The sequence below is a fragment of the Phaseolus vulgaris genome, chromosome 7 (genome assembly GCF_000499845.2).
Source record: "Phaseolus vulgaris cultivar G19833 chromosome 7, P. vulgaris v2.0, whole genome shotgun sequence".
Classification (NCBI taxonomy): Eukaryota; Viridiplantae; Streptophyta; class Magnoliopsida; order Fabales; family Fabaceae; genus Phaseolus; species Phaseolus vulgaris.
The window spans coordinates 7822031-7839195 of record NC_023753.2 but is presented as its reverse complement, the minus strand read 5'-3'; the positions used below and the strand labels follow the sequence as shown (position 1 = coordinate 7839195).

Here is a 17165-nt window from a genome sequence, read left to right as displayed (position 1 = left end):
ACTTTAGGAAACGTGGCAATTAGCGAATTGAATGAGTATTTATGATCCATATCAACTTTTTGCCAAATGGTGCACCAATCTTTATTTACCGACACAGTGGCCATCAAATAACTTCAAAAAAATTCATTGTGCAACAACTTTCATTTGGTTATGGTGGATAAGATATTGATATCAGATAGGTTAGGATGATTAATAGTAATAAAATAAACAATCCACTTGATAAATATAAAATACTATTAAAAAAAATGGGTGGCATTGTTAAATAGCACTTGGATCTTTTAGTTTTGAAACAAATACTACCTCTTCTATTTTTAAAATTTTTTTACAGTAGTTCTCTTTGAAAGATATTCATATCCATTATATTTGATTAAAATGATATTCCACTATTATGTTTTTAATAAAATCATACTTTTTTTTTATTTAGAAATAACATATTATCTAAAAGTTAAAGAAATTTTAAAAAATTGACCAATTTAATTATTATATATTAATAATATCTAAAAACCTGACAGTCAACTCATAAATAGACTTATAAAAATTAAAAATATTTAAGAAAATATTGTTTTAATATAAAATAAGTAAACTATTCTTATAATTAGATGTGATATAATCAGTCGCAAAGCTTATAAGGGCGAGGTAGTCTCAACTTTTTCCAATTTTTTTATTCATTTTGAAGTTTTTTCTTCTTGAGATAATTAAGGAATGTGTATTTTTTCACATTATTTATTTACAAGCAAATTAAGAGAAATTTATATACGCTAAAAAATATTTTTTTTTAGTTTTGTACAAAGATTAAAAACATTAAAATTATGTTTAATTTTAATTTAAATATATTATTTTAATCATCATTCAACTGAAATACAACTAATGGAGCGCACTTTTTTTCGATGAACCTTTGCAAAGCAATGTGCTCGCTCCATTTGTGCACGGAGAACTTGTTCCTTCATTTGTTCTTCATTTCAATTACAATCAAGCCCCTCTAAATTAATCAGACCTCGATTAAAAAACTAAAATAATACAACAAATTCTATAATCGCAATACTTTGTTTATTTTTCATAAATACTTCTGGGCGACCTCTAGGGCTTTACAATTCCTCAAAAATCACAACGATGGACTGTGATAACTGTCACTCTTTTTTGTTGTTGCAAAGATTTATGAAATCACCTTAAATATTTAATGCCAAATTTTCAATATACACCATACCTTACGGAAGCAAGAATGCTACTACATTTTCATTACATATTTATACAAAATATGGAAATCTACATCATCGAAGTTTGACAAAGATAGTATTGACTATCAAAAAGAAGAGATTGTTCCATACTTTACAGTTTAGCAGTGAGATGAAGAACAATGACTTCATGGAGCTTCAACATTCCTACAAATATCTAAAATGGAGATTAAATCCTACTTTTCTTACCACACATATATATCTGTTGTAACTATTCACAAGCCAATTTTGTGTCAAAGCTAGTCAAGCATATAGCAAAAGCCTGAAATGCAGATAGAGGGTAGCGGTAGTCCATTGTAAACATATCCTTGCCAACCTTGCCAAACTGAAGAATGATCTTGTCATGGTCAGAAGAAGAAGACTGTGGTGGGTGGGATAGTGTAGGTCCTGATCCTATAGGGGCTGGGGCTGTCATCGATGTCGCAGCAATCAGCTGAAAATTCTTTACAGAGGCAACAGTGACCCTTCCTCTAAAGTTAAGGCACCAACACTGAAGCTGTTCATGCCACCTTGGGGACTTGTTCTTCAGAACTAATGGTACAACCTTTCCCTCCTGGTCTTCACTGCCGGTTCCCATTATGTCTGAGAACCTAGAGCTGCTAAACCGGGTTGAATTGTCAATTGATTTTGAGAAGGAGATACTTCGGAAAGAATCCTCAAGGGGGTGGGAAAGGAGCTCTGGCTGCCCTGGGACAACGCCATTAGGCTCAAGAGATGATGCAGGAATTGAGTACATTGTACAATTCATCCTTCGGGGTCCCCTAGTACCAAGGACATTCAACTCATAGGTGACCTGACCAATGTTGTAGCTGCCGCTAGGGACCTTTGGAGAAACCTTTTTCGAAAACCTACGGCTACGCCCAGGTGGGGACAGCATAGCATTGTTGTACGGTGGTTGTGTATCATAAATTATAAACTTTGTGCCAAGAAAATTTGACCTGCTACAACCACAAATTAATACAGTGCAAGTCCATAATGACTACAAAGTAAAGAAACAATTTATTTGTAGTACTTTCTTGAGTGATGGTAAAAAAAATTATGCATAAATTTAGATCTTGTACAGGGCAATAAAAACCAGAAAATTGTCTGTTAATGCAAAAATGCATGCCAAGTAGCCCCAAAATTAAGTCTTTCTTACCTCAGTTTTCCAATGTACGTACTACTAGATCTCGATATGTTATCTGCATCCATTGATATAATATACTCCGTGCATGTTGTTCTTCTGGTCCTTTTTGCAGAGAGAAGAAACTTTCCATTTTCAACAAGCAGGGCTGCAGGAAGGAACACGGTTATCAGTCCAGAACAGGTCCCAAAAACAATGATAGCCAGGAACATAAAATTGCTAAATGCATATATATATATACAGCATATTGGAACAGCAAGACATTTGTCAACTCAAGATAAGGAAGTACTTGTGCCAGCATAGAAAACATTTGAACCAATAAACCAAGTAGGATAGGCAAGGCATGAATTATTCTCTCGTAATTATAGTCAAACTAAGCATAGACATGCCTCACAAACGGCTAAAACATTAGCTAAGCTAAGAAGCCAAAACAAACACCAAGTCAAAACGATGCTCTGAACAAGGTTGAATTATTTGAATGGATTATATGTGACCAGAATAAGCTAGAAGTGACATCCCAACCCTCAAGTAACTTGGTGGCCAGTAGATATTACTTACTTTCACAAGCTTCAATAAAATAACACAAGAAGCTTGTAAGTGGGCCGCAACAAAGAATATGACCATCATATTCGAACACTACTACTACCTATATTGCGTAAACAACAATAGGTTTTTGATGAAAAACGAATTTGGACAAACAGTTCCCAGTGCCACTAGGAAGCTGTACATTTCAAAACAACCACCTCATTCCATCCCTTTTCACCAATCCAAACATAGAAATGAACATCATAAGCGCTTAAGCTGGGCAAAAAATCAAAGAAACACCACTAAAAGTTCAAAGGTGACCTTGGCTCAGATTGATAAGGGAAAAGGTCAATAAATATATCAAATGCCATAAGTACAAAAATTACACACTGAAAGCAAATCAAAGAAAGAACAGATCAAGATTATTATATAAGTTCATATATGTTAGTGTCAACAAAGGAAAGCTCACCAGGACTGAGGCAAAGGAAGAGATGGTATGTCAGCTTAGATTTCTCTCTCTTGATGAAACACTGGATGGTTCCATTCCTATGCCCAGGCTGCAGACAAGACAAGAATCAACGAAGCATAAAAATGTAAACTTTGATGATGGTACAGATTTCATATCCTTTATACACAAAGCAAATATTTTACACATATTCTAGGCACAGGATAGAAGAACAAAAGGTTCATACCTGCTTCAGGGCGATAGGGAAAGTAATCTTCCCACAGAGTTCAGGACTGCTGACAATTTCTTTGCACATTTCTCTCCAGGACTTGCACACAGCAGCACATGCAACTACATGCTTACGACCAGGCCATGTACTCTCACTTGCTTCCAATCTATTAATAACATCGCGAAGGAGCTCTGGGGGAAGGCTAGCCCACCGGCTGTTCTGTATGACCGCTGGCTGCTCCTGCAACTCGTGGACCGAACTGCGTGACTTGCCCCTGCTATGGCCAGGAAGCCTTACCTCAAAGCTCCTCCTTGATAGGCTTCCAAATCCATCCCTTACATCACGAACTATGCTGCGGAAGGACATCTGTTCTAATATACTCTCACCCCAGAACTAAATATATCATCAAAGTGCCACTAAAAGAATCAATGTTCCACTCTAGTCACTAAGAGGACGTCACAACAACTGAAACCTTAGAAGAGTGAGGAGCTGCAAATAAAACAAACTTTATTTTAAATTCCTCCCTCAATGCTTAGTGATCAAGAAGCAAAAGAGAAGGAAGATAGAATGGGGTAAAGCACAAAGTGTATGAATAAAAGTAAAACCCCACATGGACCTAAAGGCTAAAATTCCATACTTTAGTCAGAAACATGTTTTTTTAAGGGTTTTTAAACCTGGTTGTGTTTCTCTTCAATCTAACTTAACATAGGAGCAACTGAAGCAAAATAAAAGGCTTACTGAAGGTTCTATTGTATACTAACTTCGACTATATGTTACTGTAAAAGGAATCTGATTTCCCTATTTTTTGCTACGGGAGTTACTAGGTCACGAATCGAATAAAATACCCCCTCAAACGCACAGGGGCAGAGGCAAACAAGCACACGAGAAAAGAAAGGGGGTCTTTTTTCTAAACGCTGAGATCAAATAACATAACAGGGTCTTTAAAGAGCAGAAAAATAGATCAAAGCTCTAGACTACAACTTTCTTGGTAACCAAATAACAAGAATCCGGAAGAATTCTAGAACCAAAACTCATATTGACTTTATTGCAAGTTCCCAAAACTACACAGCAAGAAACACGCCGGGGACTACCCAAATACAAATTTCACAAAACCAAGAGTCCATAGAGTAAAAAAATAGAAACTTGGAAAGGCGAACAAGAAACCCAGAAGAGTAAAGAATTCAAAGTTACAAACCATACATACCTAAAGACACCTGGGTCTCGAAGTTTCCCACGCCCCAATCACGGCGAAGGGAAAAATAAAGAGCAAAGAAGTTTGAACAAATGGAGAAAGACTAAAAAGATAAGAAATTGAATAGAACGAAGGTGCGTTCATACACATAAAACCACACAAGGCGATTAGATGAAGATGTTGCTGACTAACCATGATGTTCCAAAGTCGTCTTGTCAGATTACACGTTTTTAGATCCTGTGTGCTTCACAAATCACAACTCTCTTTCTCTCTCTAACTTTTTTCTTTCTCTATCTAACACAACGGCTGACTCTCTGTTAGACACGGACATGTAAGAAAGAAATGGAGAAGCCTTATATATAATATTATAATTGCTTACCTTCAATCATATTTAGAATGTTATGTAGATGATACTTATATTATTAACTGTATGTATCATATTTTATTAAAATAAAAGTTTAAATATGATTGAAAATAAATACCTATATTTATAATATTTATTTAAGTTTTTTTCCAAAAGAAAACTGCTCAAAAATCAAACAATAAATAATAGTTAAAATTAGTTGTTAATTATAAAAACTCCAAAATTATTGAAGTACTGATTTTTCATGGGTAATACCGAAATAAATAATAAAGAGTTTCCCTCTTTTCAAGTTGAGCTAAAATTACGGTTTTGACCTTGACAGTTGACTTTACAAATTACTAGAAAAGGTTATACCGACTAACGATGCGTGGTGTGCTCACAGTTCACGCTTTGCCTGAGTGGGGGTCGGATAGCATGCGAAGTGGTGTACAGAGATATAAGATGGTGAGGCAATAGATACTATTTATTCAATCTATGGACACGACAAATTTTTCAATCTCCATTTTTATTATAATTTCTTTAGAAAATTATATCTTTCCTGTTACTCTTTGCATGAATTTGAGAAGAGGTGAAAACAAATATTTTTATATTACTATTGATATTTTACTTTTCTTATTGTTGAAAATTAAGATTTGAGAATGAAAAAAATACATATTGTTGTCCAAATAATCAACTTTGAGAGATTTTTTTAAAATTAAAAAAAAAATCTTTAAAATTGATTATAATTATAGTAGAATATGTATTATTAATTATAATAATTTTTTTTCTCCATTTGTTTATGTTAGGTTTATTGTAGGGTAATTGTTATATGTTGAGACAAATTTATAGGTGTTATTTGTGTTTGAATAAGGTGATTTGTGTAAAAATGAAAGTAAGGATTTGCACGAAAAGAATGTTTGTGGTTGATATCAGGTGTGAAAATAAATAAGGGAAAAGTCACGTCAACGATTGTAAAATAACTGAATTATTCCTTTTTTTTCATATGCATGACAATGATTCTTGTATGCAAAGATTCCTAAAATAGTGGAGGCTCAAAGATTTCATTGTTGACTATTAGGTTTTAACTTGTCATTAAGAACTCGTAAATACTCTTTTTGGATCACATTGTTTATTGTTTATCATGATTGTGTTTTTGGTGTCACTTGAGAGTTCTCATTGTTGTTGGGAGAAGAGGAGTTGAGGTGCTTGGTTCCTGGTGCTACTAGAAGTTGATGAACGTTGGTGGTGGTATTGGGTTAGGAAGCTTTCTTATCAGTGTTGGTAAGTGAACGAAGCATTTGTACATGATATATGAAGGTGCATGCATGATTTTCAAAATGTAATACGACTCTCTAATCAATTATGATGTGTGGATAATCGATTATGATTCAAAAAGAAGCACATAATTGATTATCCACACCTCGTAATCAATTAAAAAGCCTTTTGTATAACTATTTTTTGCACGGTTTTGCTTTGGCTGAGAGTGAATGAATCCATGCATTTGGCTGGCAATGTTATGATCATCTCCTTATTTGACTACGTTTGCATGACTTGTATGATTATTGTGTTGTAGGTGCATTGGTAAAGGAACGTGTTAGTGTGGTGTTGTATGTGGTTTAAACATCCTGTGTTTGATTCCTTGTAGAGATCATTAATAAATAAGTCTTAAATTCCATCTCTTATGCATACATGTGTGGTCCTTTGATTGATATATGTCCAAATATGTTTATTGAACTCCGTAGTAACAACTTGTGCATTAATCATCATCCCTACAAAATCCTTATCCCTATGAAATGTGATTACCCTTCTAAATTAATATTAACTTCAAACTAAACTAATAGATGAAATAAAAAATAATAATAATAAACAAGTCTTATGGAAATTTTCTACATAGATCATACAAATTTATGAAGAACAGTGTTGTGCATCATATAAAATTAAATATAATTATGTTTGAAAAAAAATAGTTGAAAATGAAAAATTGGTAAGATGAAGAGATAATGGCTAGATACTAGAAAATTGTTAAACTAAGATATTAAATTGTAAATAGTTGGTAAATACAAGATAATAAAATTAAATAAACTTGTAAAATATTTTTATATATTTTAATTTATTTATTGATGAAATAATTTTTTTATATATAATTTTAGTAAAAATAATATAATATTCATAAGATAAGTTCTATATATGTAAAATAATTGGATCTCATATCAAAATACTATATATAAAATAATAAAGTAAAAAAAGTTAACCTGTTTATATTTTAACATATAAAAAATAATATGAAGTGTTTATACACAAAAATTATAAAAAAACTAATATAAATTATGTACCAATATTAGCAATTTTGATAATATTAATGTATATTTTATTGTGAGTAAAAGACTTGTCTTTATTAAAATACAAAATGGTTTAAATATTGTGCTTTAAGTGAAATAATTTTTAATTAATTTAATTAATTATCACAAATTATATTTATGGTTTTATATGTGAAGATATTTTTGACATGGATAATGATAATTGTTTGGAAAAATTTATCATGTGGCTTAAAGCTCCTTACTTTGAGAATTTGATTAAAGTGTTTCATTCTAACATGAAGATGACAAATTTTGATAACTTTAATAATAAATCACATACTCAAATTGGTTGACTTTGATTAATTTGAAGTACCAAGATAAAAAATTGTCATCTCCAAACATTCTTGAGGAGCTCAACTATGATCATGATATGACATTGAGTTCCATGATTAAATTAGAGACGCACAATCATAATGTAGATAGTTTGAATATTAATGAATGACATACTATTGCATTACATGTTCGTGTCCATATTGAGTATATGGGCCATCAATTTTGCTTAATTATTTCAGGAAGACATTTTTATGTTATGGGTCATGAAAAATAATATATGATTAATTGGTCTCATTGCATAACGCGACACATTATCAAATGCATGGACAACAACATGTCTCTTCCACATAACATTTTGATTACATGGATCATGGTTCAATATGGCATGGACTTTTCCGTCGATGCATCTATGGAACTAGGAATACCATTCAAGTTAACGATGTCTGACAACATGGTGGGATGAACCAAGATGATGAACAAGACGACCAAGACTTAACAATACCCGATAACAATGTTGAAGACATTGCACCTCAACCCTCATATTCTATTATGATGCTTTCACAAACTTGGGGTGATATTAAAGAGTTACAACAAGGATTAAATATTTTGAACATCAATGTAACTAGAGATTTTGAGAGAGTTCATCAAAGAATTGACCATCAACAACAAAAATTTGATGATTTCGATAACTCTTTCAAATGATAGTTGTCATTTTATATTGTTGTTTTCCCCCACTTAATAATTTTAATTTAACTATTTTTTTTTCATCATATTGTATTGTATGGTTATATTTTAATATTAATTAGGTGATGTATTTTTATGTAATTTTAATTTATTTTATTAAGTTTTACGAAATTTACAATTTCACTTAAATATTATACAATTATTTATATTATAATTTTATTTAATTTTATCAAAATCAATTTTCAATAATTTTGTATGTATCTAAAATGTTAAATAATTTGTATTTTTTTTCAACTAAGTTAACATACCATAGTAAAAATAATGTTTTTATCACACGTAAGTTCCATGCTTCACACACATATTTTATAATTATAAATATACAAATTTTATTTTAAATTAAAAATATTTTTTTATGATAATTTGTCATGTTCTGACAATTTTAATTACAAAACAACTCAAATGTACAAATTAATAAATTATATTTCTTTTTAATTATTTTTAAATATAAGGAAAATTTTATAATTTTTATTTTTTATCAATTACATAAAATTTTAATCTATACATTTCACATCAATCATGAACTTTTATAATTTTTCCTTTCATTTTTCTTAATTTTTCATTCAATTTACTTTAATTTAAATCATCTCACTTTTCTAACACTTTTTCTTCAAATTCATTTCCTCGGTTCAAATCTTTAATCAAAACAAAACATGAATTTAAAAATATTTTATTTTTCATTATTTTTCTTATCAAATTTATCATTTTCCTGTTCCTCAGAATTAATATCTCAATTTTTAAAAAAAACAAGAGTCTTTTTCACTCTATTTTGTGCCAAAAATCACACACTCTCCCACCTTCCCACTTCGTTATTTCATATTTTTCTTAATTTATTCTCTATTAGATCACTTTTTCATTTTTCTTATTTATCTAATTGATAACGTGTAATTTCGTAGAGACTTTACCAATTTATTAATTTAAGAATCCATTTAATTAAGAAATTATTCACCCAAGTAAATTTACTTTATAAGTGATTTTTATTCTATTATAAGTGATTAAACTATCATAAAATTATAGAAATATCGACTGTGACTGTTTTAAAAAACAGTTAATACCAACATCAGTATTGAATGATACACACAATTATTTTAATAGTTTATAAAATAAAATCAATCATATTTATTTATATAACTAACCACTAAATTTAACAAACAATGGATGGGCAAATTCGTCATATGTTAATCATTACTAATAGAAATATTTAGTATATTTTATAATGAAAAGAGAATGACTTACAACCACAGAAACCGAAATTTACGTAACACATAACTAAGAAATAGGCTCTATTATTAAAATATATAAAATTTATAACAAATTTATTTAACTCTTAAAAATTAGCTTGATTTATTCATCAGTCTTTGCCAAATATCTAACATAATTCCTCCTCTTAAACTGATACGGTAAAAGCATCAGTTTAACTTTCCATCCTTCGAACTCCAAGCAAATTCCTGAGCTTCACAAACTGATCCAACTTGATAGGCTTAGTCAAAAACCAACTTCATGATTTCTTCATTACACAAGTCTCGCAAGTAGTGTTACCTGACATCGATGTGTTTTGTCCTCCTATGCATGACTGGATTTTTAGATAACTTAATCGTCGAGCTATTGTCGCACATGATGTCTATACATTCACCATTTACAACTCCTAGCTCCTGCAACATCCCTTTTAGCCAAACACAGTGACACGCAGAGGAACTTGCTGCAACATATTCAGCTTCGGTTGAGGAGAGAGTGACTATGTCTTGCTTTCGAGAACTCCATCTAACTGCTGCCCCATTCAACAAGAAAACATATCCAAAAGTGCTCCCAACAAATTCATTTTTGACAATCTCCCACAGAACACTCCAAAGTCATGTGTTCCTTTTACGTATCTTAATACTCTTTTGGAAATCAACATATGTTCTTCCTTAGGGTCAGACATAAAACGTGAAATCAAACACATTACAAACATCAAATCAGGTTTTGTTACCGTAAGATACATTAGACAGCCAACAAGTTGTTTGTAGAGTGTTGCATCAGCTCTTTTAATCTCCTCCTTTGAAACAGTAATTCCTGGAACAATTGGATTTTTGACAGAGTTACAGTTCCCCATATTAAAACGCTCCAACACCTCCTTTGCATACTTCTTTTGACATATGTGTATCCCAACTTCACTTTGATGAACTTCCACTCCAAGGAAAAAATTCATTTTTACCATGTCCGTCATTTTGAATTCCTTCTGCATTGAGGACTTGAATTCTGCGCACAATATTTTGTCACTTCCAGTAAAAATCAAGTCATCGACATAGAGACTTACCACCAATAAATCGTTTTCTGTTTTCTTGAAGAAAAGGGTGTGATCATAGTCACTTTTCTTGAACCCTTCCTTCGTAAAGTAACTCTTAATTATGCTGAACCATGCTCTTGGCATCTATTTTAAGCCATAGAGGGCCTTTTTTAAGCGATATACTTTGTCTTCCTCCCCTACTTTAAGATATCCTTCAGGCTGATCAACATAAACTTCCTCTTTCAATTCACTGTATAGAAAAGCACTTTTGACGTCTAGTTGATAAACACACCAACCTCGTTAGGCAGCTACTGCAAGAATACTCCTAATTGTATCCCATCTGACCACTGGTGCAAAAACTTCTGTATAATCCATCCCTGTTGTTTAAGAGTAGCCTTTCGCCACTAAACGTGCTTTGCATTTTTTGACATTTCCTTCTTCATTCAGCTTTGTTTTGTATATCCATTTGACGCCGATTGTCTTTGCTCCTATTGGCAATTCTGTGAGCTCCCAAGTGTTGTTTCTTTCAATGGACTGAATCTCCAACTTCATTGCTTAATTCCACTTTTCTTCCTTTGCCGCTTCAGAGAAGTTTATCGGATCATCATTGCATATGAAAAAAACAAAGTTTGTCTAGTTATCATCTTCTTCTTCTCTGCTTACAAAATCTTGCATCCATCCAGGTGGCTTTCTTGCTCTTTTTTATTGTTTTTCATGTTCACGCACAGGATTTGTTGCTGTAGTGATCTCTTCTGTTTCTTCTCTCGGAGCATGTATTGCTATAGAATTTTCAGGTCCTTCTTCCTCATATTCGTCCTCAGTTTTTTCTTCTTCAAGAACTCCATCATCATCTTCCCATGTGAATATGTTTTGCTCTGGTGTACTCAATGTCCAGTCCCACTGCGCTTCTTCTTCGAAAATAACATCTCTGCTTATTGTGATTTTCTTCGTGATTGGATTATACAGTCGATAAGCCTTGGACTCCTCACTAACTCCAAGCATGACACATCTATGACTTCGATCATCAAGCTTGATTCTCTTTTGTATCGGAACATGAACATGAGCAACTGAACCGAAAACTCTGAAATAGTCAACCTTTGGCTTGATTCCTGTCCATCTCTCTTCAGGCACCTTGTCTTTTATTTCCTTTGTGAAACTTCGATTGAAGACATGAATCGTCCATCTAATTGCTTATGGCCATAGAAATCTTGACATTTATTTCTCCTCTATACTACTCCATTTTGTTGAGGAGTATATGATGCCGTCAATTGTCGTTTTATGTCTTGCTCTCTGCAAAATTTGTTGAATTTGTCTGAGGTGAATTCGCCTCCTCTGTCTGTCCTCAGATCACGAATCACAGTCTTAGCTTATTTTTCAACAAAAATTTTGAACGCTTTGAAAGCCTCAAACGTTTCTGCTTTTTCTGCAAGAAAATGAATCCATGTTTTACGGGAAAAATCATCAACAAGCACGAACATATACCTTTTTCCACTATGAGACGTTGGGGTGATTGGACCACATAGATCCGCATGAATTAGTTCTAGCTTCTCTGTTGCTCTCCACTTGCTCTTCTTTGGGAATTTTTCTCGTTGTTGTTTTCCCATATTGCATATTGTGCACACCTTAACATCCTCATTCTAGCTAGGTAACCCTTTCACCATTCCTTTCTTTGCCATAATCTGAATGGACTTATTATTTAAATGTCCAAACCTCCTGTGACATTTCTCAGATGTTGGTTTCTTCTTAGCGTAAACCAAAAACATCTGATTCATCTTCATTTGAGTCTCCATGATCAGCCCTCTCTTACAATGAAATATCTTGCACACATTATTCTTGATCATAATGGTCAGATTCTTCTCCTAAAGTTATCCAATGCTCAACAAGTTGTTGGTCAGATTCGGGACATAATAAACATTAGTCAAAACAAGTATTATCCCCTCCACTTCAAATCTGATGTTTCCTTTTCCTTGAACTACCATCTTAGAGCTGTTTCCCAACCGAACAAAATGCTTAAAACCTTCATCTAGATCAACAAACCAAGATTTTCCCCCCGTCATATGGTTTGAGCATCCGGAGTCCAAAAACCATATGCCACTTTCTTTGAGATTGCTCACGTCGACATGCGCCATTAGTAAACATTCTTCTTCTTCGTCAAACTCGGCATAGTTGACGTTTTTTTTGTCACTAGTGCACTCGAACTGATAGTGACCTTGTTTTCCACATCGAAAACATTGAATGGCTGCTCTGTTTACAAAGGATCATCCTCTACCTCTGTAGCTGCTTCTTCCGCATCCTCGTCCTCTTCCTCTTTGAGCGTTCCTTGACACATTTTCCACTTGCAGAACGTGCTCTTCACTCCTTCTCTGAACCACCTTGCTCTCATGTATTTGTAGTGATGCTTAGGCATCAGTAAGGCTATCAATATCCTTTGATTCTTCGATGGAGCAAACCACAAAGTTGAAGTTGTCTGTGAGACTTCTTAAAATCTTTTCAACAATCTTGACATCGTCTAATTCTTCTCCACTATTTCTCATGTCGTTGATGATCTCCATGACTCTTGAAAAATATCCCGTTATTCGTTCTCCAGCCCTCTTCTCCAAGGTTTCGAAAGTTTTCCTTAGCCTTTGTAGTTGTGCGCGTTTCACTCTAGCATTCCCTTGGTGCTTGATTTGTAAGAAATTATGTAAATTAATTTCTATAAAGTGACTCACATGACTTAGAGTTTGGGCTTTGGGCCCAAATATGATTTAATAATAATAATAGAATAAAAGGCCCATTGGTTAATGTGAGAAATATATATATGATGATATACCTAATGGAAAACCTACATCTGATGGAGATTAGGTACTAAAGGCTATAAGGTTCTGTCTCTGCAAATAATAGTTGTCTCACTGTTAACCATCACGAAAGTGTGTGACAAGAACGAAATTGCAAGAGATAGATTGGGATAAAGGAGATAAAGTAACTGCTCAATTAGGATCACTCATGGATCAAGGTAAGTGCCTATTCCTTCTTGATTGTATGATTGTGTGAGAATCATGATATGATAAGATCTATTTGTGAACATAAATTGTATGTGTTCAATTTACGTTTATTCATGTTTTGACTTACATGATTTTCATGAACTCCCATAGTTGTTTGGCTGTCTCCTTCCTGGTGATAGTTTTCAACATGGTTTTGTCAATTGATTGAAATAGGTAGTTTTTGGCTTTGAGATCCTTGAGAATAGCTTCTTCAAGCGCCTTTTTCTGAGTCGGAGTAGGTGATTCGATTTTTCTCAGATCGTCAAACCCTGGTTCAATGATGCTCCAGTACTCCTTGGATCGAAGAAGGTTCTCCATGAGCAAACTCCAGTGGTCATAATCTCCATTGAATTTTGGTATGACAGGTGCGGTGAAACTGGTAGTGTCTGCCATTTTTCAGTACTGTGTTTTTCCTCTCAAACACTCTTGTTATGTGTAGCTCTGATACCAGATAATAGAAATATTTAGTATATTTTATAATGAAAAGAGAATGACTTTTATAAAAGCCTTACAACCACCGAAACCGAAATCTAACTAAAAAGTAGACACTACTATTAAAATATATAAAATCTGCAACATATTTATTTAACTCCTAAAAACTAGCTTAACTTATTCATCAGACTTTGCCAAATATCTAACAATTACTTTCTATAATATTTTTTAAATCTACAGCGATAAGCATGTAAGCAGAAATTGAGAAAAAAAATATAGATATATTCAACAACACTTTGTGCCCAATTTGTTCATTTTTTTCACAACAAAATTTGTGGATTAAAATGCCAATTGGAGCTCATCTAACACTTTCGTTTTTTGAATAGAATATTATTCCATTAACATGATGCCATTTTCATTAGTATGACACTTGTTACTGTCTTATAATATAATGTAATTATGATCGAGGTCTGCTAAATCTAAGGTAGTTGGCACAGAGAAAAAAAAGGAAGAAAATTGCAAATTGTTTAACGATACTATCAGATATCAATCTAACAATACAATTTTAGATGAAAGTCAATTGCACTAGTCTTAATCGTACACACAAATTAATCCTTTCACACTGCAAGAATTTAATTTTTTTAGAAGCCTTTAAATGAACGCTTTTTAACAGAATAGAGTAAACAAAGTCAGCTTGAGTGATTCAAATCAAACAAAAACAAAACGATGAGATGCTGACTTTATCATTGTTTATAGCATCATAAAATATATCGATAAACCAGATTTCATATCGATTAAAAATAATAATATTTAATATTTTATACTATATAAATAAGTGTAAATTTTATCTTATAAATTAATTTTATAAATTTAAATTAAATTTAAAGTCAACTTCTTAATATAATATATTATTATTATGATAATTATTAAGAAACTGGTTCCAATATAAGCATGAATCATTTGCTTCTAAAATCTAAAAAAGAAAGAAAGATGTTTTAATTTGGTTTCTTTTGGTTTCAACACACGGTTTTAGAGGCAATGCACGAAGAGGCGTTTTTCACGAGACAATTTTCCGTGGGAGCTTTTAATCAATGGATTGGCCCATCTTCATTGATAAACTTAACCAACAATATTCCAACCACATTAAAAACAAACGTTTTTTTTCTTTTCTTTTTGAAATATTTATCAATTGTTATATAGTAAGTCTTCCTTGTAACTCTTTTAAAAATCACAACGGATGATGGGGTCCTAGTTTTTTGAAGTTCTTAAGTTCTTCCTCTTGCTGTGAGTGTTCCGCCGGTCGGGGTACTTGCGATTACACTCCGCTTAAGTCAGTGCTAGTATTTCTGGTGTGTTCTCATAGAATATGAAAACATACATTTTCTTCTCTTGTAAATTCTATTTATAGGTTTACTTATGAACCCTTACCTGTGTGGGTTGGACACTATTGGAACATGGGTCAGAACATGTGTAGTGATTCCCTGAAATCATGGGAGTGTATCCCTGAAATCATGGGAGTGTATCCTTCGGTTTATCGTTATCTTGAGATATTTACCGAGCATGCATTTAACTCATTCAACATCAGTTGTAACTACTTTATTACGTGTTTATTACATTGTAAATGTTATTTGACCCGGATTTCAATCGTTCGGAGCCCGACCAGTACAAAGATATATTATTTATAATTATTTGGTAGTTTCAAGTGTTTACATTAAAGAGAAATAAAATCTGAATTACTAGATGAATATATATAATAGTTCAAGCAGGAAAAGCAAAGTGTTATACTTCTATACCACATATTATACTATACGTGAATGTAAATCATAGGCTTATGATTCATATTAGATGTCAACTTAATTAGAGAATGGAGGCACTTTTAGTGTTTGAGTTTAATTAGTCCTTTTGTGAGCTCAGATTGGCCAGATTTTCAAATGTTACACCAATTATTTATTTATAAACAATTTTAGAAAGTGACCTTTTGTTAATGAATTACCCAGCCTAATAAAATAAATATAATAATTAATTTCAACAATGCTACAAATTCAGAAGCACACACGCATATATGCTTTTTAACACAGTATATTTCTTCTATCAAACCAAAATGGGCCATCTTATTGAGATGATCACAAAGATTTTATAATAAGATGTGAACCTCATATAAGATTTGATCAACTTCTTCATATGTGTTTATAAAAAATAAATAAGAAAACGAAGTGGATAAGTTTCTTCCATAAACTAACATCAATTTATATATCCAGACTTTCAAAATTTTGAAAGAAAGATTTTTAAAAAAAGTTTGTACGGAAAAATTCAATTTATTTTCTTTCCTGTAAATACTTACTACAAATTTAAGTAGCATTTGGACACTACAAATTATTACAAGCCAAGCGTGTCTTTAGTTTGGAGACAAAACATCCTTTACAATTGCAATGTGATGCAAACAAGTTATTTGTCTCGTGAATTATCTACAAGAAAACAATTAGTGTCAAAGGCCCCCTCTTCCTCTTCCTGCACCCCTTATATGTTCTTGTGCTACCCCTTAAATTTTTGTATTCTAAAAATGTCTTTCTAAAAGAAAAAAAAATAAGTTAAAGTGCAGTTTATATTCTGGATTACGTAATTCATAAATCTTATTCCAGATTCATAATTAGTTTCTAGATTGTTTAATCTGGAAGTCTTTATCCAGATTTGTGATTAGTTTCTAGATTACATAATCTTAAAGTTTTTTTTGGATACGAGATTAACTTATAAATTACTCTCAAAAGAGACTTTCAGATTATATAATCGGAATACAATTTTTTTAAAAACATATTTTGGATTTACATAATTTAGAATTTATTTTTGGATATAAGATTAGCTTATGGATTATGTAATTCATATATTTTTTTTTAAATTACTTCCAGATTCTATAATATATGGAGAAACTATCGGATCCAAAAATATCTTCTAGATTATGTATTCCGGAATATAAAGAATGTAGGATT

The 17165-nt window shown here is 32.2% G+C and overlaps 2 protein-coding genes across 5 annotated transcripts; both read right to left on the bottom strand.

Annotated features, from left to right (window-relative positions):
* Positions 1–1205: 1205 nt before the first annotated feature.
* Positions 1206–5082, bottom strand: LOC137827694 (tubby-like F-box protein 8). Of its 4 annotated transcripts, none has more exons than XM_068633958.1 (5): positions 4939–5082; positions 3573–4043; positions 3350–3437; positions 2371–2503; positions 1206–2173 (listed from the first exon to the last, which is right to left on the bottom strand). In XM_068633958.1, the coding sequence occupies exons 2-5, from the start codon at positions 3918–3920 to the stop codon at positions 1444–1446; spliced, it is 1299 nt and encodes a 432-aa protein (XP_068490059.1). In that variant the 5' UTR covers positions 3921–4043; positions 4939–5082; the 3' UTR covers positions 1206–1443. The 4 variants fall into 4 exon arrangements, with proteins under 4 accessions (XP_068490059.1, XP_068490061.1, XP_068490062.1 ...); XM_068633960.1 differs by having other exon boundaries at positions 1206–2170; XM_068633961.1 differs by having other exon boundaries at positions 1206–2170; positions 4759–5081.
* Positions 5083–10237: 5155 nt separating this feature from the next.
* On the bottom strand, positions 10238–10666 carry LOC137828082 (uncharacterized mitochondrial protein AtMg00810-like). Its single transcript, XM_068634502.1, has one exon. The coding sequence runs from the start codon at positions 10664–10666 to the stop codon at positions 10238–10240; it is 429 nt and encodes a 142-aa protein (XP_068490603.1).
* Positions 10667–17165: the final 6499 nt, after the last annotated feature.